The sequence below is a fragment of the Myotis lucifugus genome, unplaced genomic scaffold, assembly GCF_000147115.1.
Source record: "Myotis lucifugus unplaced genomic scaffold, Myoluc2.0 scaffold_23, whole genome shotgun sequence".
Classification (NCBI taxonomy): Eukaryota; Metazoa; Chordata; class Mammalia; order Chiroptera; family Vespertilionidae; genus Myotis; species Myotis lucifugus.
Genome location: NW_005871071.1, coordinates 5637535 through 5662048, shown reverse-complemented (window position 1 = coordinate 5662048; position 24514 = coordinate 5637535). Strand labels below are relative to the sequence as shown.

Genomic DNA, 24514 nt, shown 5'->3' with positions numbered 1-24514 from the left:
ACCTCCCCGGCTCGCGCCAGAGCGGTGAGTCCTCTGCCTAAGTTTTGAGTCTGGCCGTACAGGAGACGCAGCAAACTCGTGAGTCGGAATCCCCCTTTTCCTGCCTCCGCTCCTGCAGCCTGCCCTTCGTCGCGCCCGGGACGGGACGGGGAGCGGGGGGCCGGGAAAGGACCCCCATGGAAACGGGTTTTGTCAGTGCACTCCCGGGGGCCTTCGCCGCGCGTTGCCGCCGCGCGTTGCCGTCTGACTCGGTGAGGTGCGCGGAAAAGGAAAGGTGTTTTGGTCTCCTTTGTTCCTAGTTTTGTAGGAAGACTCAACTGGGTCAGGTGGTAGGTGGGAGCTCCGGGAAGCAGGATCTTTTTTTATCCCTTTCCTGGTTTTTCTCTTGCTTGCTCATTGGGAAAAGTCCAGTGAAGGGGACTGGTGATGTGGAATTGGAAGCCTACTGGGTTTGCAGCAAAAGTCGTGTGTTGTTTTTTTTCCTTCAGTGCTACAAATGCCCTTAACAGTCAGTCTCAGTATTAACTTTTTTTTTTTTTATTTACGCATACAAGATGTGCTGAGAAAAAAATTAACGGGACAAAATGGAGCGCAAACAGCTTCAGAGTAATTTTCTGATTGCTCGATTCTTCCTGCCTTGTTATATTTTAAAGTTCTGATTGGACATAGCCTCTCGTTTCCACGTTGGGAAACTGAGCTGGAAAGAGTAATCTGACTAGGAATCCTAGTCACTAGATGAATGTAGAGTCCAAAGAGGGAATTGCCTCTAGAGTTTCTCTTAGAAACGTCAGATTTTTTTAACGTTTGAAAAATAATGTTTTATTGGGTGGAAGAAACTTTGCATGTCTTTAGCGGGTAGTTGTTCAAGCATGTTTATGGAGGGCTTGCTATGTGCCAAGGTGTGTAAAGTCCTTTCACACGCATGTATGTTACATCACTTAAGAGTATTGCCTGTGAAACTTGTAAAATTGCTTACTGGTGTTCTAAATTCAGTAATTGCTGTCATCCAGGAAATGCCAGATTTGAGCAGGACATGTTTTTATCATCTAGATATTACTATTCAGATTAAAAGGAAAAAAAAAAACCTTCCGGGAAATGGAGAATTGTTTATAAAAACCTTTACATATCACCATATTTTTAGGTCACTTATTTACAAAAGAGGATTAGTGTTTGATTACTTTCTGTAAATTAAGAATCTAGAGAAGATTGATTTGAAGATCAGTTAATTTTGCAGTAGAAAAAGCACATGTTCCAGTGACAAGTCTTAGTCCCAAATGTGTTGCAGTGTTTTGCATAAGTTCATTTAAGCTTCGTGGGAATTCATAACTGACAAAATGGAAAGGTTTGCTGACTCAGGGTACATTGCTGAAGGGGATGGGGTCGGGTAGGAGGAAGCTTGAAGTGCTGCAAGTTTTGAGTTGGGTGATGACTCATCCTGCCCACGGGCTGCTACGTGGCCTTTTTTTTTTTTTTTATACTCTGTAGTTTTTTAAATGATAGGCTAACATGTTTCTGTCCACATTATAATTCTCTCTTTCTCAGGAGGAACCACAGTTTCTCTAAAAAAGTGATGGCTTCTTAAATTGCATTTCAAAAGGTTATCATATATCCTACAGGTGTTGGAACATGTGTTGAAAGATAAAATTGCTGGTCAGTTGCTGAAATTAAATGTTTGGTCCTAACTGGTCTTTGGTTCTTATTGAGAGAGATTTGTTACAGATTATTTACAAAGGACAGATAGTACTTTTATGGTAGAAATTAACCTTATGTTTTCATTGGTAATGTAAAAGTTATCTTTATAAAATCTACAAATTAGTTTAAGTGGAAAAGGTACAGAAATATTGCATCTGAACATGAGCATTCCACTCTGATGGAATTATACATAGTGCTTTCTCCAGATCTAAATGAGTTTTCAGCTTAACAAAGATAACTTGAAATAGATAGGTATTGTTACAGGCACTGTTTTTAATATATATATAGATTATTTTTTAGAAAGGGAGGAAGGGAGAGGGAGAGAGAAACATTGATGTGAGAGCAAAACATCCATGGTCATCAGCTGCCTCCTGCATACCTCCTACCCCAGGGGATCAAGCCAGCAACCAGGCATGTGCCCTGATCCCAAATCAAACCGGGCAACCTTTCGGTGCATGGGACAACATCCAACAGCTACACTGGCCAGGGTGGCACTGTTTTTCATCAGTTTTTTTAAAAGATAAGCCGAATGTACAGTTCCAAATTTAGGACATACACTGAAATTTGGTAATTAAGATATTTTGACTGATTCTAAAAAGCAACTGTTTAGCAGGTTGCCTTAAAATAAGATTGAGAAGAAAAAAAAATTTCGACTGGCAGCTTGTTTTAAAGATGAAAAGAAAAAACTCCCCATTCCCTCACTTCTTTTTGTATACTATTTTCTCAAAATGACGTATTTGAAGAATTATGTGAGCAATAAAGTGTATTGTTAATGTGAATTAAATATTTGGAGAGATTTTGGAAGAGCATTGCATAATTTATATAGAGGAACTTAAAAAGGTTTAATTCAAACCTTAAAATATATTTCCTGCTAAAAGAAATACAAAAATAGAAGTATAAAAGTATTACAGATTTTCAAAGCATTCTATCACTTAGAGGTTGAACAAGTACTTCCTTTGTGTGTGTTTTTAGGATCATAGGTAATTAGCTGTTGTGCATAATTAAGAATTTATAAACAAACTGAATATCTTAGCCTCTTTTCAGTGAGGTATATTGCCTTATGAAATGGTTAGCCTTACCACTGCTATGTGGTTCCTTGTTCCTGGTCCCACATGAACCATGAACCTCTGTTAAAATAGAAAGAAGATGCCTCAAAAGTAAATCCTTTGTGGCATTGTTGGCTGCCTCTTGTCATCTCCTTCAGCTTGTTTTGTGAGCTGTTACATTACTCTAGCCTGCTCGTGGTAAGGGGATTTAGGTCAGTTTTATTGCTCCAGAGCCATGACTGAGACTTTACAAAAACAACAATAATGTTATTGTAGTTAATGGTTTTTTCCAGGGAGTTGTTTTTCATGTGGAGCTGATGCTTTTAAGGTAACAGTGTAGACTGCATCCAGCATTGTTTTTTCCCCCTCAATGAACTGCATCGTTAGAAAATAGAATGTGCCCCTCTAATAGTTTTAAAAAGTTTGTCTTTCCTATGTGCCAGCCTTTTAAATCCATTTCTGAAAAGTTGTACAGAGATCAAATGTTTATATAGCAAACAACATTTTCCATTTAAATTTATGTCTTTTCATGAAAAAACAATGGTATCACAAAAATTGTTAGAACTCTAGCATTCACTTTAGGAAAGAGCCTATCTCTGCAGAGAGTATGAAGTCTCTGTGCATTTAATTCTGTACAGCCATAAAACTATAAAACGTTAGTGTATACAGAAGGGTCATGGACATTATCTTGCCCCTGGCACATCATTTGACAGCTAAAGAAACAAAGGTGCAGAGAGATCTAAGCATGGTGGGAGTTTGTTAGAAGTGCAGAATCTTGACCCCGTTTTATGACCTACTGAATTAGAATCTGCATTTTAACAAGATTTGCAGGTGATTCCAATGTGCATTTCGGGAAGCACTGCTAAGTGATGTATACATAGTTGCTCAGCTAATTAGTAACTGATCTGGAAAATTCAGGTCTTGAGTTGCCCTTTTAATGGGCCCTCCTGAAAAAAGTCAAGAGGGAAATTGAGGATATAATTACTGTCCAATAGAACTTTTTGTGATGATTAAAATATTCTGTTCTGTGCTGTCCAATGAGGTAGCCGCATATAACTATTGAGTACTTGCAGGTGGTGCACCTTAGGGACTGAATTTTTAATTTTATTTCATTGTAATTAATTTATATTTAAATAGCTGCAGATAGCTAGTGGCTACCATATTGGACAGCACAGATCTGGGTGATCTTTACCCACATTAAATTTAAAATCTAAGCTATAATTTAATAACTGATTAGGCTCAATTTAATAATTTCCCTCTTCATTTATAAATTGGAGAGATGGGAGGTTTCTAACTACCTATTTTTCTAGTATGCTCAAATATTATTTTAGTAGTTATTAAAGCAGTACCAGTTTTCTGATTGATACTCCTGTGTTCAATAAAGTAGATAATCTCAGTTACAAGAATGTATATTTTTCCTTTTGTCTCAATAAAGTTATTTTCACTTGTATTAAAAAATTAAAAATAGCCGTTAAATAAGTGTTTCTTCATTATCTTGAGAGCTTTGAGGGGACAGTTATTCTCTTGGCCTAGTACCTCCAGGCTTGTTGGCACTTGATAGCTGCCAGATTGATATGTCATTTGTTATTTATTCCAGGTACAGAAACATTGAGTGGTTATTAACCTCCCACCTTATGCAGTGGGAAGATTGTAACCCTAGAGTACGTCAGACTGGCCTGTGTCCAACTTTTGACATTTACTATATGTATGATTTCAGTGAAGCTGCTTGACCCCCCCCCCCCCCCCCCGCCCCCCCCAGGACATCTGTGCTCTTGTTTGTAAAATGAGACTTACATGGTAGTGGTTCTGCATAACAAATAATTTGTTACATAGAAAATGCCTGGCACTTAATAGGTACTCAATAAGTATGAATTACCTTCTCTTCCCCTACTGCATAGCTTTTATAGCCTTCTGTAATTTAGTCTTATGCTTAAGATTCCAGCCAAGTTTAAGACATATTCTGGTTTTAGGTCGTGTTGGTTCCCATTGCTTACTAGAATTTTGTGTCTTGCTTCATTTGTGTTTATTGCTTGTACATTCCTCCACTTGTGCTTTGGATTCCTTTTCTTGACTTCTCAAGGACCCATCTCTTGTCTTCATCATGAATTTTCTCCTTTCTATTGGGTCATTGTTATTAGTATACAAATGTGCTCTATAGCTATACTGTCCAATATGGTAGCCACATTTCAGTTGTTCAATAGCCATATGTGGCTATGGCTGTTGGCTACCATACTGGTTAGTGCAGATGTAGAAATCGCTAATAAATCCTACCATGATTTCACATTCTTCTCCCCTAGCTGTTACTTAATTTTGCTTATCTTCTTTTAGCAAATTTTCAAGAGTTGTCTTGTATGCTCTTTCCAGTTTCCATTGCTCTTCAACCTACTCCAGACTGGCTTCTAGTACCATCTCACCACTGAAATTGTTCTAGTTAAGGTTACCAGTGAGTTACATTTGCCAAATCCACATTATAGGATCTTGTACTAGCCTTCAGTATAGTTGACAACTGTTTTCTGCCCATTCACTTGCTTCTCTTAGCTTATGAGACACATGGTCGTCTTGTTTTTCTCCTGCCTCATGCCTTGTCATACTTTTTTGTGTGTGTGTGCTAATCCTCACCCGAGGATATTTGTTTCCATTGATTTTTAGGGAGAGGAAAAGAGAGGGAAAGACAGAGAGAAACATCGATGTGAGAGAATAACATCAATAGGTTGCCTCCTGCATGGGCCGGGGAGGAGCTTGCAACCAAGGTGGGTGCCCTTGACCAGAATCGAACCTGGGACCCTTTGGTCCGCAAGCTGATGGATGCTCTATCCACTGATCCAAACCAGCTAGGGCTCCATTGATTTTTAGAGAGAGTAGAAGGAGGCCGGAGAGAGAAAGAAACATCAATGTAAGAGACACACATCGATTGGTTGCTTTCAGCACTCGCCCTCACCGGGGCCATGGATCAAACCCTCGACCCTGATGTGAGGACAGAAGCTGTAACCATAGGACCACACCGCCTAGGGCTCTTGTCATACTTTTTTAGAGGCTTCTTTCCTCTTCCTGCCTCTAAGTATAGGCATATCTTAGAGTTTAGTCTTGGGTTGTTTTTTTTTTTTTTCCTTCTCTTTCTAAATTCCTTCCCTATGTGGTCTCCTTCAACTTACTGTTTTACATACACGGTACATGTGGATAATTCTTAAATTTATGTTTCTGGTTTAAACTTCTTGTTTGAACTCCAAACACGTTATTTAGTTGCCTGCTTGATATTACCACTCAGTTATCTAAATAGACATTATCTAAATAGACTTAACATTTACAAACTAGAACCCTTTCTCCCATATTCTTCTTGTCCCAGTCTTCTCCATCTCAGTAATTGGAACCTAGGAGTTATCCCTGAATCCTCTGGGTTCTTTATCCCTCATATGTACTGGATCATCAAGTTTTCTTGGTTTCCAAAATATTATTTGAATTTATCTCCTGTTTGACATCTTCATTTCTACCAGCCTAGTCTTAGCCATCATCTCATGGGCCTACTGAAGTAGCTTTTAACTGGTCTCTACTTTGACTAAACTATCTTCAGTTCATTCTCTTCCCAGTCACCAGAATTTTAAAAATATAAATTAAACCATACCAATTGCTTAAAGCCTTTAATAGTTTCCCTTATCTCTTAGTTATAAAATGTAGGATCCTGCCTCATGTGTTCTTTTCAACTTATCCAATCTTATCTCTATACTAGTGCCCCGGTGCACGGATTTGTGCACATTGAAAGGAAATTAATTAAAAGGTGGCCGGCGGGGTGGGGCTGGGCAAGATGGGCCAAACACGCCCTGGAGCCAACCTCTAATGGACCCTTCCCCGGCTGGCTGCTCCTGGGGTGGCACCGCGGCTCGAAGGGCGTCTGCGGAGTGAGTGGGGTCCTTCCAGCAGGTGGGGTCTTTCGGCCTGGCCTGCAGTGATTGTGCCGAAACTGGCTCTCTGACATCCCCTGAGGGGTCCCAGATTGCGAGAGGGCAGTTTTCAGGTGGTGCACCCCAGAATCGGGCTCCCTCCTCTCTGGTTCCGGGGTGGGTCACCTGAGAACCGCCGCTGCCAAGTCACCGCAGCTCAGCAGCTCCTGCATTGAGCGTCTGCCCCCTGGTGGTCAGTGCGTGTTGTACCTACTGGCCAGTTGGATGGTCGGACGGTCGCTTAGCTTTTTATATATATAGATTAGTTCCCACACCCTTTCCTCAAGGTGCTGTGGCTACACTGGCATCTTTTCTTTTCCTTCAAAATACCAAGTTCTGTCTTCTCCCATCTCTTAGCAATGTTGGTACCTTCTTATTTGGGTTTCAGCTCCTTAGAAGGCCATTTCCCAGACATCCAATCATAGCACTTGGCTAAATCTAAATTAGGTTATTAGTTTACTTGTTAAGTCTTCCTTAGAATATAAACTCTTTGGAACGAGGAGAACCCTTAATTGTCTTATTCTCCAATGTGCCGTCAGACAGTGCCTTGCACATGTCAAGTGCTCAGTAAATTTTTGTGGACTATAAAAAATAATTTGATTCCTTTAAACTTCTAAAGGGAAAAAAATATGCTAAAGATTGCATTGTAGCTAATGTAACATGATTCTGAACTGGGTTTCTTTTTGTTTTTTTAGCTTTCAAGTACATTATTGGTACAGTGGCAGACACTTAGTAGTATTAGATAGGATCTGAGTATTATACCAGTGTGAATTTCCTGACTTTGATGATTATATTTGGTTATGCAGAAGAATGTCCTGTAGGAAATACACTCTACTCTCAAAGGGTTGGGTGTGTGTATATGTGTGTACTGTATTTGTCAATTAGAAAATTACATTATTACATGAGTAAAGATCATGGGCTTTGGTTTAAAAATCTGAGATTCAAATCCTGCCTCTCTCACTAATGTGTGATCTTGAATGCATTATTTAAGGTTTCTAAAATAAAGATCTTAAGACCCATTTTGCAATGTTGTTAGGAGAATTTAGTGTAAGAGTATATGCCTGGCACAATGCTTCATACATTTAGACAATTATATGTATATAATTGTCTAAAGCTTTACATATACATAATAATTCTTTTTTAAAAATATATTTTTATTGATTTCAGAGAGGAAGGGAGAGGGGAGAGAGAGAGAGAAATGTCAATGATGAAAGAAGATCATTGATCAGCTGCCTTCTGCACGCCCCCTACTGGGGATCGAGCTGGCAACCCTGGGCATGTGCCCTGGACCGGAATCGAACCTGGGACCCTTCAGTCCACAGGCTGACGCTCTATCCAGCTAGGGCCATAATAATTCTTTTTTTTTTTTTTTAAATATATTTTATTGAATCAGCTGCCTCCTGCACATCTCCCACTGGGGATGTGCCCACATCCCAGGTACATGCCCTTGCCCTGGACCGGAATCGAACCTGGGACCCTTCAGTCCACAGGCTGCCGCTCTATCCAGCTAGGGCCATAATAATTCTTAATGAAGTTTACTATTATCCCTTAGTCTTTTAAAATGACTTCCTTTATAATATAAACAAATATGTTAAAAAATTAATTGCTTTGATAACAGTTTATAACATGGGATAACTATGTATCAAATATGTTATTTATATCCTCAAATTAGATTTGGGGCCATGTTCCACAACAATTTTTTAATATCTTAAAACTCTATATTTTAAAGCAGAAAGTAGAGCACCTTGAAATTATTTCAATTAAAATATGTATATGTATCCTGATTCACTTGGTTAATTTCTATTTCCTTTGGAATTGTCAGTGAATCTATGGTTTTTAAATAGCAATGTATTAGTTTGTATGATGGATGTAAAAGTACATCAAAACTGCTTGGCAAAATAAATCGTTACTTAAAATTGGTGATTTATTTAGTTTTTTTCCTTCCTTTACTCTCCATTGATGGACATGTGATTAAGTAAACATAACGATCAAAAAAGGGAGAAGGTATTTGAAGATAACCTGTTAGCCTTTCATTACTTACCATAGCCTATTTTAAATCATAAAGCTACTTCACCAATACTATAAACCTTAAGATTGCATGATTCAGTTTACCCCTTTCTAGCACTTTGTGCTCCTATTATCTTTTTATTTATTATTATTATTTTTTTAATCCTCACCTGATGATATTTTCCCACTGATTTTCAGAAAGAGTGGAAGAGAGAGGGAAAGACAGAGAGAAATATTGATGCAAGAGAAATACATTGATTGGTTGCCTCCTGCACATGCCCTGACCAGGGCCGGGGATCAACCTTGCAACCCAGGTATGTGCCCTTGATTGGGAATCGAACCCTCAACCCTTTGGTCCATGGGCCAACGCATTAACCATTTAGCCACACTGGCCAAGGCATAGTACAGTTTTTTTAAAAAAATATATTTTTTATTGATTTCAGAGAGAAGTGAGAGGGAAAAAGAGATAGAAACATCAATGATGAGAGAGAATCATTGATCAACTGCCTCCTGCATGGCCCCCACTGGGGACGAGCCTGCAACCTGGGCATGTGCCCTTGACTGGAATTGAACCTGGGGCCTTTGAGTCCGAAGGTTGATGCTCTATCTACTGAGCCAAACCAGCCAGGGCCATAGCACAGTTTTTAAGTTGCCTACTAAGTGCTAGGTACTATGCTCAGAAAATGTCAATAAAACTACTTAGTCTCAAACTTTTTATTTTAAAATAGTTAAAACAATGAGGAGGGGAATGGTGCTCTGGAAATTGAGGATCAGAGGATCTGAAGAATAGGGATTAAATTAAATTAGATTGGGGAAGATGGCAAAAGACAAGGGAAGGAAAATGCTATTAGAAAAGATAGGACTCTAGCCAATGTGGCTCAGTGGTTGAGCATTGACCTATGAACCAGAACGTCACAGTTCCCATTCCTGGTCAGGGCACATGCCCCGGTTTCAGGCTCGATCCCCACTTGGGGGCATGCAAGAGGAAGCTGATCATTGGTTCTCATCATTGTTGTTTGTGTATCTCTCTCCCTCTCCTTTCCTCTCTGAAATCAATAAAAATATATTTTTTTTAAAAAAGGAAAAGAAAAGAGAGGAGAAAGAAATGTTAGTGGAACAGGGAGGAATCTAGTACAGTGCTCTAGGATTATGCAGTCTTTGAGATTAAATTTTTTGTTGTTTGTTTTGTTTTTTGGTTAGCCTCTGCTATACCTTAATGCCTAAAACAATGCCTGGCATATAGTAAGCACTTAATAAGATTTTTTTTGAATAAAAATGTAATGGATGGATAGAAGAATTAAAGCTGTTTTACTCAAAGTTGTTCAAACATCTTGTCTTTTTCTGCTTCTGGGGCCATGTTGGGATTGCATTTTCCCACTCCCTTGAAGTAGGTGTGACCATGTGACCAAAGGTGAATAAAATCTGAATAGAGTGAAGTCTATCATTTTTGGATATAAGCTTTAGGTACCAGTGAGATATTTCCATGTTCTCTTTGCTTTTGGCACATTGAGTGGTAATGGTAGAGATGGTAACTGCTTCTACAGTTTGTGGGACTTGTTGCATGAGCAAGACTTAGTAAGTCGCTAAGATTTAAAAAATATATATTTTTATTGATTTCAGAGAGGAAGGGAGAGGGAGAGAGAGATAGAAACATCAGTGATGAGAGAGAATCATTGATCGGCTGCCTCCTGCACGTCTCCTGCTCAGGATCGAGCCCACAACCTGGGCATATGCCCCGTGACCTCCTGGTTCATAGGTTGATGCTCATCCACTGAGCCATGCCAGCCGGGCCAAGTCATTGAGATTTTGGGGAGTTATTTGTTACTAACCTATCCTGCTACAGAAATTTATATTTTCATCTTGTTGGACTCTTAGATGTCTAAAGGTACTTGAAGAAGGAGGCTATCTGCATGTCTCCTGCTTGTATATTTGCTCCAATATTTCCTTAATGTTAGGAGATGAGTCAGTAGTGAGGGCTTGGGCAAGAAGAAGATAGGAGAGGAGATGAAAGGTTATTATAATTATTTTTAAATTTCTAGCCTTAATTTTGTAGAAGGGATTGTTTTTTTAATGTTTAGTGTAGAGTGGTTGAACATTGCCCCTGTTTGAGTGCATCACTATAATACATGCTTGTGAAGAAACAAATCTGTGAAATAAAAAACTTGTACTGTGCTTTCATCAACTTTTAGAATTGGAAGGGTCTTTAGAGATTATTTGACTATTCTGTTTATCTGGTCGATAAAGTTCTGATATTCCAATATGGATACCCTAGAGTAAATAGCAACTAGATAAGAGCATCAAAATAAGCATAGTGGCATTTATTTTATAACTAGTGACCCGGTGCATGAAATTTGTGCACATTAAAAGGGAATTAATTAGAGGAAATATTTTAATATTGCTATTTGCCCTTTCTCTATAATAGAAGTGTCAGAGATGAAAGAAAATTAGTAAAATGTATATGAAAATCTTCCTCCTGTCAGAGTCTGGGGTGTGCCACAGGAACCAGAGTCAAGTCCCTGCCCACCCACGTGCTCCTCGAAGTTGCACGAGACCCAGACCCGGCTGGTCCCACCTCCATTGGGTGAGATCCAGAACCAGCTGGCCCCACCCCCATCAAGCCCCACCGGATGGGGGGCGCAGGCTCAGGTGGCCTGGCCTGGCGCCAGGGTGGGGGGGGCGCAGCCTGAGGTCCCCCGGCCCAGGCTGGGGGGGCGCACCTTACGGTCCCCGTCAAGCGCCGCCGGGTAGGGGGCATGGCCTGAGGTCCCCCGGCCTGGCGCTGGGGCGTGGGGTGTGGCCTGAGGTCCCCTGGCCCGGTGCCGGGGTGGGGGATGCAGCCTGAGGTCCCCTGGCCCAGCGCCACGCAGCCTCAGGTCCCTGCTGATTGCTCATTAAGGCTCATTACGGGAACTCGGCCTCTGCTGTGGGCGCAGCCATCTTGTTACTGCATGACAGTCAATTTGCATATTCCCTCTTTATTAGGTAGGACTAGAGGCCTGGTGCATGAAATTTGTGCGGGGGGGGGGGTGTTTGTCCCTCAGCCCGGCCTGCACCCTCTCCAGGACTGCTGGCTCCCATCCGCTCGCCTGCCTACCTGCCTACCTGCCTGATTGCCCCTAACCACTCCCCTGCCAGCCTGATCGATGCCTAACTGCCCTCCCACTCCAGCCTGGTTCCCCCCAACTGCCCTCCCCTGCAGGCCTGATCAATGCCTAACTGCCCTCCCCCGCTGGCCTGGTCCCCCCAATTGCCCTCCCCTGCAGGCCTGATTGCCCACAACTGCCCTCCCCTGCCGGCCATCTTGTGTGTTGGAGTGATGGTCAATTTGCATATTACCTCTTTATTGGATAGGATGGCCTTTTTAAGGCCAGAGGCAAATTAAAATGTATTTAGGTAAAGACTCAGGCAATTTAAGAAAGAAGTTGGAAATGGAAGAGAAGTGGTTTTTTAAAATATATTTTTATAGATTATTGAGAGAGAGAAACATCATTAGCTGCCTCCTTCACAACCCCCTACTGGGGATTGAGCTGGCAATCCTGACACGTACCTTGACTGTGAATGGAACTGGTGATCTTTTGCTGCATGGGAGGACGCTTAACCAACAGGCACACTGGCCAGGGCTGGAAGAGAAGTTTTTAAAAATTGGATACTTTGCTTGCTGCTGCTGTGTAATCATCTGTCTTTGACTTTGAAAGTTTATGTAGCTAGCAGTAGTTCCTGATAGTAGGCAAAGCCTGTTAGTCTTTGGTGTTTTAATTTTAAGGTTCTCCCTGCCATCCCAAGTTTCTAAGATCATTCACTGACACTGATTTGCACTCTGGGGCTCTTTTAGGTCCAGATCCTGAGAGGGGTTCCTGATAACTCTTAGGACTATTCTACATTAGGAGCAAGGGCTTTGTTAAGAATGCATATGAGCAAACAGTTAAGCCGTAGCCTTTGGGCTTCTCTGCCCTAGAAACTTAGTAGCTTTAATGAGAGCTTGAGACTTGAATTTAGGGAAGGGTGACTGCTGCAACACCACCTCTCTGTGCCAGGGTTAGGAGTCAGTCCTGGGTGAATATAAGTAGATCTCAACCTTTCCCTTCTCCCCAATAGCAGCTGGGGTTTTGGCTGAGAAGATGTGAGGCTGGCTGGATTCCATTTCACTCAAATTACTCACTTGACCCTGGAGAAGAGCAAAATAGGCAAGAGCTGTTGAAGAGGGAGGAGGGGGAGAGCTGTCAGTGAGTTTGATCAGGCCAGATGACCCACATAAGCATTTATCCTGAGAAGATGCAGGGTGGAAGTTGGAGGAGAGAACCAGAAAAGTAACTGTTATGCATAAGGCCCTCATCTCAAACTTGCTTTGCACATCCAGGCTCCCTTACTGACTGACCCAGGCCAAGTTGTAACTGGATAAGAGGGAAAGACTATCCATTTTCTATAGAATGGAGGTGATGGGACAGAGTGAAGTTATTTCTTTTGCATTTTATAACTTTACTTTATACACTTAGGCTTGACTCAGAGTACCTGTATTTCTCTTGGTCTGGGGGCTAGGCTAAATGACAAGAAAGCAGGAGGTAATTTAGGGAAGAAAGGAATGCTTGATGAGACAGTTGTGTCTAGTGTAGTTCCAGGGAACTGTCTTGCAAGCTTAGGAAGCTGATACCCAGCCTGGGCTACATAGAGAGCTTTTATTTCCTTCTTATGGTGGATCGCTGAAAAAAGATCACTGGTAAAGCATAAAGCCAACTTCAGTCTTATAAATCATTCTCTGTACTTCATTTTATTCATCAAATTGTTAAAAACAAAACAACATTGGCCCAGCTAATTAAACCTTAGTGATCTCTGTCCAAGCAACACAGTATCAGCACTGAGGTTGGTAGGAATGGGTAACATTTGGAGGTAAAGAAATGGGAAGGATGCTGGGAAGGGTCATTTTAAGTTAATGTGTCATCTTAGTTTTCTTTTTCTTTTCTTGAAGTGTGTGGAAAGTACAGAATGATGTGGAACCCCAGATCTTTCTTAAGTGTAAGCCTTGAATGTTGCTTTTATGAAGTTAAACATGAAAGATGGTAGAGAAAATGGCATAAATGGGACATTTCTAGAGGTTGTTGATGTGGATGGAGGATACTCTGACCAGTAGTTTGCTGGTATAGTTGAGTGATGCCAAGGAACTGCATGATTGATGTGAAAGATGGAGATGGTTGGAGAGATCAGGATTTGGAATGCAACTGTTCTGAGGGTCAATGTGGTAAGGAGAAAGCTGTTTTCATGGTCACTACGAGTGAGCATGGGAGGCTTCTGCCTTTTTATGGCTCCTAGAGCACACATACATCCTGATCTCTCTAATTAGGTCACATCGCCCAGTGTAGGCTCTCATAGCATCCTGTGCCATTCCTTGGTAGCACTTGTCCCCTTTGCATTCCCCTTCTTCTTGTGTTACTTTATTGTCTCCAACCATACTTGTACTGGTAAACTTCATGAGGGCAGGGCTCAAGTCTGTTTATAGTTACCACTAGAGGCCTGATGCACGAAAATTTGTGCAAGAGCGGGCCTTCCTTACCCCTGGTGCCGGCACCGGCTTCCCTCCGGCACTGGCTTACCTCCGGGACCCGGGCTTCCCTCCTCTGGCCACCCACAGGCACCCGGGACCCCAGCCAGCTTCCCTCTGGCCCCGGCTTTGTCAGGAAGGACGTCTGTAATGACGTCAGGAAGGATGTCTGGTCTAATTAGCATATTACCCTTTTATTATTATAGACTAGAGGCCCAGTGCATAAAATCGTGCAAGGGTGGGGTCCCTAGGCTTGGCTGGTGATCAGGGCCTATCGGGGCTGTCTTGCCCAGTCCCGATCAGGGCCAGGCCTGCTGCTGGCTGGGGCATGCCAGCCGGGGGCTGGGAGCCTGCCCCTTGCCAGCCGGGGCCTGCTGGCTGCTGGACGGGGCCTGCCGGACTGGGGGAGGGGCGGGGGGGGGGGCTGCGGGAGGTTTGCCGGCAGGGGGAGGGACTGGGGGAGGTTGGCTAGCCGTGGAAGTGCACTGACCACCAGGGGGCAGCTCCTGCGTTGAGCATCTGCCCCTTGGTGGTCAGTGCACATCATAGCAACTGGTCGACTGGTTGTTCTGGTCCTTTGGTCGTAACAGTAGCTTAGGCTTTTATATATACAGAGATAGATTTTATCCCTGGTGCCTAGTATACTGACAGGCACATAATATATAAATTAGCAAATACTTGCTGAATGAGTGTGACTAATTTACTGGATCCACTTTATCATGCAGAGATATAATATTACCTCCAACTTACTGATTAAGGTGGGCTTACTTTTCAAGCTCCTGGTTGAAAAGATGCTCCAGTAGCTTTTGGTGTTAAGGATGTTGAAGAACTTTGAAGAATACAGAACAGTGAGGCAGATAACTGTGCAAACACTGTCATTGTAAATAATGGGTTCTCCCCTCTCCCCAGTTTTATTGGTGTAGTCCTCACTTTCTAGTAGAATTACAGTTTTGTTGATAAATATTACCTTCTTTTTTAGAATGGTCTCATATTTCTGAAGTCTGTTCAAGGCTTTCAGTACTAGTATCGTTATCATCTGAATCCGTGAGGACTGCAGTTCTCAGCATAGGCACAAACTCCTACCTTCCCTGAGATGATTTTTTTTTTTCCTGAGATGAATTTTTACTCACCCTCTACCCCTGTGAGTGCAGATCAGTCACTGAGATTTCTGAGAAGGTGTTTTCACCCTTGTTTCTGATCTGAGATGCTTGGTCTCACTAAAATTTAAAGAGGGCAGATGTGGATGGGAAGGGGTTCTTGAGAGATCTCACTCTCATGGCTGCAATTCCTACTATAGTGCTATTCTGTCAGATAATAGTGGTGTCGTTTTTGACAAAGCTCTATTTGTGCTGGACTGTGATTGCTCTATTAGTGAACTAGAAGCTTAAGAGAGTACTTAAAAGATTTTACTGTTCTTATGTTAAGTCTATAGAACTGACTTAAAAATGTGCATTAATAAAAAACTTAAAACTTGAGCTTTAAGGAATTATCTATATTAGGGCAGAAAGGTAGGGGCAAACATTCTACTTCTTGTGGAAACTAGAAATAAAAAATTTCAGAAGTACTGGAACCTTTGAAAAATACTATTTTTCTAGGATATTTGGTAGTATCTAGGAAGTATCAACAAGTATACAACTAGAAAAAATTAACAAGGGGACACATTAATTAAAGTTCTTTAAAATATGAAGTATTTTTTTAATTCAAAAGTTAATTTGCGAACATTAACTTTTAAATGTTTTACTACAAATTGACTGACAAGCTACAGAATTTTTAGGAGTCTGCTTGGTTTTTTTTTCTGATTTCTGAGAAGCAGACAAAAATTTGCAAACTGAAGAAAGCATCTCTGTTATAGTAAAACAAAGAAAGCTATTATGCTGTTGCTGTCCTTCATAATATTAATCAGATACAAGAAGCACTCATTTATTAAAAGAGCTCAGGGATAGTAAGTATCAATTTTTGTTAAATAGTCCCTGAGTTCTTAATATTATCAATTTCTCTTTCACATAATTTTTCATGTTTGTTGATTTCTCAGAATTGAAGATTTGCTCACTTTGAGGCAAGTGCTATATCTACACTAATAAAAGACAAAGATGCTAATTGACCGTACCTCTGCTATGCCCCCAAGCCACGCCCACCAGCCAATCAGAGCGACTATGTGCAAATTAACCCAACCAAGATGGCGGACGGCAGCCACGGAGCTGGAGCAAGCGGGAGGCTTGGTTGCCCCAGCGATGGAGGAAGCCAAGCTTCCCGCCAGCCCTGAGCCGGCTGTGGCCTCTGCTCATGGCAACAAAGTTTCAATTATAGAAGACAAATAAATCCCAGATACCTGCTTCCAGCCAGCCTCCAAACAGCTATCAGCCCCTCACCCAGGCTGGCCACACCCTCATGGGGTGAGGGTCCCCACTGGGGGGCTTAGCCAGCCTGAAAACGGCCCTCAGCCCCTCACCCAGGCTGGCCAGGCACTCCTATATAATAAAAGGGTAATATGCAAATTGACCCTAACAGCAGAACGACTGGGAATGATTGGTCACTATGACACACACTGACCACAGAGGGCAGATGCTCAATGCAGGAGCTGCCCCCTGGTGGTCAGTGCGCTCCCACAGGGGGAGCTCTGCTCATCCACAAGCCAGGCTGATGGCTACCAGTACAGCAGTGCTGGTGGGAGCCTCTCCCACCTCCTCAGCAGCGCTAAGGATGTCCGACTGCAGCTTAGGCCTGCTCCCCGCTGGCAAGTGGACATCCCCTGAGGGCTCCCGGGCTGCCAGAGGGATGTCTGACTGCCAGCTTAGGCCCAATTCCCCAGGGAGTGGGCCTAAGCCAGCAGGTGGTCATCCCCCGAGGGGTCCCAGACTGCGAGAGGGCACAGGCCGGGCTTAGGGACCCCCCGAGTGCACAAATTTTTGTGCACCGGGCCTCTAGTATTTTTTATATTCTTGTATTTCCACATGTAAAGTATGTAGGAATATGAAGCAGGCGAGAAATTAAGCCAGATTATCTGTTGTACAAAAGCTTTACTACTCTGAAACAGCTGATGTGTTTGAAAGTCCTAGTGGTTCTCTTAAGTCACAGCTGAAGGTGATTGGAAGTTGTCACATCATGTTCAGAATGGGTTGGTTTATTTCATACTTGATACAATTTCTCGTTGTCTTTAAATGATTGACCCTTTTCCTAGCAGGTTTGGCTCATTGGATAGAGCATCAGCCTGTGGACTGAAGGGTCCTGGGTTCGATTCTGGTCAAGGGCATGTACCTCGGTTTCAGGCTTCTGGTTCTGGTTGTGGGGCATGCGGGAGGCAACCAATCGATGCGTCTCTCTCACATTGGTGTTTCTCTCTGTCTTTCCCTCTCTCTTCTACTCTCCCTAAAAATCAATGGAAACATAACCTCAGGCAAGGATTAACAAAAACAAAACAAACAAATAAATGATTGACCTTTTGAATAAAGGAATATTGCACCGGTGCCACCTTTTAGATCAAAAGTCAGCAATAGTAACCCTTTCTAGTTAGGGATTAGGCTGTATTACTTGCATATACATTTAAATGGCTACTACATTGGCCTTCTAGTTGTTTCTTAGACATGAGACACACACTCACCTTCAGTGCTAACCCCTCAATCTGGAACACTCACATAGCATCCCTAAGGCCCACCCACTCCCATACTTCCTTTAGAGCTTTGTTCCAATACCACCTTATCAGATAGGCATTCCCTGACCACCCTCCCTGCCCCCTTTTGTTTTATTTTTTCCACAACACTTACTGCCTTCTGACATCTGTGTGTTTTGTTTATTTATTGGCCTGTCTTTCCCCACTATAATATGAGCTCTTCGTATACATACCACTCAGCTCTATAACATTCAATTTGTCATACTTCAGTTTTTCAAAAGGAAATAACATATTAAAGATATATTTGAAGCATACTGTGTAATCCCACCCTGATTCTAATCCAGTGATGGCGAACCTTTTGAGCTCGGTGTGTCAGCATTTTGAAAAACCCTAACTTAACTCTGGTGCCGTGTCACATATAGAAAGTTTTTGATATTTGCAACCATAGTAAAACAAAGACTTATATTTTTGATATTTATTTTATATATTTAAAAGCCATTTAACAAAGAAAAATCAACCAAAAAAATGAGTTCGCGTGTCACCTCTGACACGCGTGTCATAGGTTCGCCATCACTGTTCTAATCCCTTCCCTTATTCCTCAAGGAAGTTATGAATTTATTATCAGTCTTATATATGTTTTTTTATAGTTTTGATATATGCGTATGTACCCATAAAATAGCATTATTTTGCATGTTTATGAACCTGATATAACTAGTTTCAGCATGCACATTTTTATCTGCAATTTGCTTTTGTGTATATTTAGTGATTTCAACCATTGATTTTTACTATTATATAGCAGCCCACTAAATGAATATAATTCATTTATTCTATTGTTGAAAGTTTAGCTGTTTTTAATATTTTGCCATTACCCAAAAAAGTATTTTGTATGTTAATTTTATAACATTTCTGTAGGAAGTGTTCCTTAAAGATAAATTGCCAAGAATAAATAAATACATGTGCTATTTATTTATCCTTTTGTGTTACTAATGTTTTAACCCTCAAAAAATTCTAAAGAATTCTGTAAAAATATTCTGAACTTCCCTTCCTTTACTTGTTGGCATTTAAGAAATGATATAACTTAATAAGCTTAAATATTACAAAGAATCTAGTGTGGTGGGACCTGGAGTCTTGAGCCAACACATGTGAATTGCTTACAACACAGATAGCTATTTTTGATTGCACATAGTCTTAAAATTTAGTAACTATAAAATAAGTTTAATGTATCAGTAGTAGTTTATAGCTAAATGCCCAATTCGTGTCACTTTGTAGAGTTGAAGAAAAGAACATTTTCTGCAGTGGTAACTATTCTTTTTTCTCATCTCCTAGGTTGTATCAGAGTAAGATGGACGGTAGCTTTGATTGTGATTGTGGTGAGCTGGAGCCACCTGATCACTAACAGAAGACATCTGTTAACCAACAGCTGCCAGGGCTTCCTGTTGAAATATACAGCAACAAAGGAAGACAAGAAGCAAAACGGAAATAGTGCTTACCAGCACCTTAGAATGATGCTGCTCAGGACCAGTCCAACACTGAATGTATCTGCACTGTGAGGAGAATGTTCATAGAAGCCTGTTGTGTGCATATTTATTCACATTTTTGTTAAATGTTAAATCGTTTAGCACAGTAAATCTGAGTGCATAGTATGTCATTTCATTCCGTTTGAGTTTCTCGAGTGTTTTCTTTAAATGTCTGCAGAGTTGCTGCCCCTTTCTTGAACTATGAGTACTCCAATCTTTTTAATTCTCAATATGAGGAGAGCTTTTTGAGCTTTAAATCCAAGGGGAACTCAACGGGCCTGGTTGGCATATGCAATGAACATCAAGAAACCATCTTGCTGTGGAAGCAAAATTGTTTTTCTTCTCCCTTTTTGAAAGATCCTTTTGATGCCAGTTTTCTTCCTTGTTTACACAGTTCAACAATTCGAAAGGAAAAGGCAATAGTAGGGTTTCAAAATGGCAGAGAAATTTGAAAGTCTCATGAACATTCATGGTTTTGATCTGGGCTCTAGGTATATGGACTTAAAACCATTGGGCTGTGGAGGCAATGGTTTGGTTTTTTCTGCTGTAGACAATGACTGTGACAAAAGAGTAGCCATCAAGAAAATTGTCCTTACTGATCCCCAGAGTGTCAAACATGCTCTACGTGAAATCAAAATCATTAGAAGACTTGACCATGATAACATTGTGAAAGTGTTTGAAATTCTTGGTCCTAGTGGAAACCAGTTAACAGATGATGTGGGCTCTCTTACCGAACTGAACAGTGTTTACATTGTTCAGGAGTACATGGAGACAGACTTGGCTAATGTGCTGGAGCAGGGCCCTTTACTGGAAGAGCATGCCCGGCTTTTCATGTATCAGCTGCTACGTGGGCTCAAATATATCCACTCTGCAAACGTACTGCACAGAGATCTCAAACCAGCTAATCTTTTCATTAATACTGAAGACTTGGTGCTGAAGATAGGTGACTTTGGTCTTGCGCGGATCATGGATCCCCATTATTCCCATAAGGTACGTGGAAAGCCAGCTCAGACAGACCTTGATTGATGTACATCATTAGGAATACGTACTTTTGTATTTCCTTTATGTATTGTGGCAGAATTTTTAGTTATTTATATTAAATTTTACATAATACAGTACCCTTTTACTTTTTATCCTCACCTGAGGACATGCTTAGAATCAATAATATTTTAGGATTTCACAATTATGGTTATTTTTTGTTTGTTTTGTAGATCCAGGATTCTTTACTATTCTTCTGCTAAAGTAAAAAATTAAAGTATATTTTTATTTCTTTTTCAGGGTCATCTTTCTGAAGGATTGGTTACTAAATGGTACAGATCTCCGCGTCTTTTACTTTCTCCTAATAATTATACTAAAGCCATTGACATGTGGGCTGCAGGCTGCATCTTTGCTGAAATGCTGACTGGTAAAACCCTCTTTGCAGGTTAGAAAGTTAAAATATATGGGGTAAAATTTCAGAAAGAAATAATTTTGTATGTATCTATGAAGAAATACTTATCTAAGACTTAAAACAATTTATTATAGTCTGGAATAGTAAAATGTAAAGATTAAATAGTATTTTTAATATTTTAAAAGTTGAGAAAACTTATTCACATAGTCACTGAATTGTTTACTCAGTTAATTTAGTGAGAATTATAGTGTTCTGCCCTGGATGGTTAGCACAGTTGGCTAGAGCATCATCACTTTATGCTAAGGTTGTGGGTTCAATCCCCAATCAGGGCACATACAAGAAGCAACCAAAGAATGCATAAATAAGTGGAATAAGTCAATGTTTCTCTCTTTCTCTCTCAAATCAATACATTTTTAAAAAAGAGTTCTAGTGTTCTTTTGTATGTATTTCTTAGATCCATGACGCTTGTTGGTAATCTGTGTCAAATGATATCTGAGTTGCCTAGTTCTGTCAGTTTTTGTCACTTCCTGGTGACATTTTTTTAGTTATTACTGAAAATCTAGAAATTCTTTCTTTGCCTGCCCTGCCCAATCATCCCTGTTGTTTGAGCTGCCATATCCTGTTGCCTGCCTACTGTGGTCTTTCCGAATCAAACAAACCAGCTCAGATATATTTTGCTGAATTTAGTGCTATGAGGGAGTCTAAAGTGTGTGAGAGAGAATTTAGTCAAGATGGGAAGAGGCAAATAATCCATGAAAAACACCAACTATCATAAAGCAAAGTTTTAAGTTGGTATAAAATTACTTAGTACAGACTCTAAAAGCTACAAACCTAGAGAAGCTATATCAGTAATGGCTGAAATGGAAGACATAAAGGAGTCAAAGGATTTTTCACTATATAGGAATAGTGAAGAATTTTGAAAGGTGAAAAGAGAGAGAGAAAAAGTGATATCTATTTATGGGTATCTGTATAAATAAGGGCATGAGCCTGGTATACATGAATCAGTGAGAAAAGTGATGAAAACAAGGTGTCATATTTATGATTGGTTAAGATGGGGCCAGAACACTTAGGAAGTAGGCAGAGGAGTTTCCATTTGAAAAAGTAGGAAATAGTAGAGTGCTGAAGATTTTTTGTTAGAGAAGGGATGTGTTGGTGACTTGGGTATTTTTCTCTCTTTTGACTTACCTTTTTTCCTCTGTAACCAATGTTAGAGTGGGCCTCCCACCATTCCAGTTTGTATTAAGAGCAGAAGGAAGAGAATGGAACAGAGTCTGCTTACAAAAGTAATAAAAGAAAGATTAGGGTGCATAAGAAAGCTTTATTGAAAGGATGATATATATAAGTGCCCTTAAATTTTTTTGATACTGATACTTATAGCACTCAGCTTACCTAACATTAACTAATCTATTGGAATTTTTCCCCCCTAAATTTATCTGGAATTTCTTTCATGATGTGTGATAGTGATTAAATTTCATTGTAGAAAACTGTGAGAAAATACCAGTGATTACTGGAAATGAAATTGTTAAGTGGATTGCATTTTTTCTGAGGAACAATACTGTAATTACAAGTTATATTCCAGCATATATAAAATAATTATTTTATTATTTGTTGTTCTGTGACAAATTACCTCAAAACTTAAGTGGCTTAAACAACAAATTATTATCTCACAGTTTTTATGAGTCAGGAATTAGTGGCTTCGTTAGCTGGTTCTAGCTCAGATTTGCTTAGTCAAGATGTTGGTTGGGGTTTCAGTCATCTGAAGGCTCGCTGGGATAGGAGGTTCTACTTCTAGATTGCTTACTCACATGACTTTAAGCAGGAGGCCTTACTCAGTTCTGACTGTGGGCTTGCTTGAGTGTCTTTACAATATGGCAGCTGGCTTCCCCCAGAACTAATGTCCAAAAGAGAGCGCAAAGAAAGTTAATGTATCTTTTTTAAGAAAGTTCACATACCATATAGTTCACCCCCTTAAAATATACAGTTCAATATTTTTTTAGTATATTCACAGGATCTAATTTAGAACTTTTTTCCCTCCTGAAAGATACCCTGTAACCATTAGCACTGTTACATGAGAACTCTTAAATTTTTGAAGAAATTTCACACCGTTTTCTAAAGCAGTTGTACCATTTACATTCCCGTTAGCAGTGTATGAGTTCCAATTTCTCCATATTATTACCGACACTTATTTAAAGTGTGGTCTGTCCTATTGTCTGTCTTTCGGATGTGAGATAGTGATATGAAGTAGTATTTTATTGTAATTTTGATTTGTATTTCCCTAATGATTAATGATTTTGAGCATATGTTTATTGGCCATATCTTCTTTGGAGAAATATCTATCCATTACCTACTTTTTAAAATATATATATATATATATATATATATATTTTTTTTTTTAAATATAGTTTATTGATTTTTTACAGAGAGGAAGGGAGAGGGATAGAGAGTTAGAAACATCGATGAGAGAGAAACATCAATCAGCTGCCTCCTGCCCACCCCCCACTGGGGATGTGCCCGCAACCAAGGTACATGCCCTTGACTGGAATCGAACCTGGGACCCTTGAGTCTGCAGGCTGACACTCTATCCACTGAGCCAAACCGGCCAGGGCAAAATATATTTTTATTGATTTCAGAAAGAGAGAGGGAGATAGAAATATCAATGATGAGAAAATCATTGATTGGTTGCCTCCTACATGCCCCCCACTGGGGATAGAGCCCACAACCCAGGCATGTGCTCTGACCGTAAATGGAACCATGAACCCCTGGTTCATAGGTCAATGCTCAACCACTGAGACCCGCCGGCCAGGCTATCCAGACCCATTGCCTACTTTTTAATTGGGTTGTCTTTTTATAATTGAGGTGTAAGAGTTCTTTACATACTGTGGATACAGATCATTTATTAGATACATGATTTGCATGTATTTTCTCCCATTCTGTGGGTTATCGCTTCATTTTCTTTTTTAAAAATATGCTTTTATTGATTTCAGAGAGGAAGGGAGAGGGAGAGAGAGATAGAAACATCAATGATGAGAGAGAATCATCGATCGGCTGCCTCCTGCATGCTCCCTACTGGGGATTGAGCCTGCTACCCGGGCATGTGCCCTGACTGGGAATTGAACCGTGACCACCTAGTTCATGGGATAGTGCTCAACCACTGAACCACACTGGCCAGGCATCATTTTCTTGATGGTGTGTTTTGAAACACAGATGATTTTAATTCTGATTAAGTCCAATTCATCTGTTTTTTTCTTTTGTCACTTCTGCTTTTGGTGTCATATCTATGAAACTATTGTCTAACTTCTAAGAGTTTCATAGTTTTAGCTGTAAATTTAGGTCCGTGATCTATTGTGAGTTAATTTTTATGCATGGTGTGAAGTAGGGGTCCATTGTCATTCTTTTAACCTGGATATCTAGTTATTCCGGCACCATTTGTGGGAAATATTATTCTTTCTCTTTTGAATTGCTCTGACCCCTTTGGCAAAAATCATGAATGCAAAATATCTTTTTGTTACTTAGACTCAAAAGTGACACACTGTCACTTGAGCTTTATTTCATGTGTTAGAAGCAAGTCACAAAGTACACCTAACACTTAAGGGGAGGTGAATTGGATATCACCCTCTGAAGAGAAGACTATCAAAGCATTTGTGGACATATTTTAAAGTTATCACAATAATATTGTATCAAGAAAGCAAAAATTTAATTTGTTTAATTTAAAATCTAGGTAATGCTCCAAGTTGTATGAAATGGGGTCAGAATTTACTGCTGTATTGATTAAACAAAGATAGTGTAT

General features: G+C 40.4%; 1 protein-coding gene across 2 annotated transcripts in view; it reads left to right on the top strand.

Moving 5' to 3' along the window:
• MAPK6 (mitogen-activated protein kinase 6) overlaps positions 1-24514 on the top strand; it is a 34221-nt gene continuing 9707 nt past the window's right edge. For both annotated transcript variants that reach the window (XM_014453444.2, XM_006085949.3), the window contains exons 1-3: positions 1-78; positions 19147-20327; positions 20616-20760. In XM_014453444.2, coding sequence (XP_014308930.1) covers positions 19773-20327; positions 20616-20760 — 700 coding nt within the window. In that variant the 5' untranslated portion in view covers positions 1-78; positions 19147-19772. The remainder of the gene's footprint in view (positions 79-19146; positions 20328-20615; positions 20761-24514) is intronic.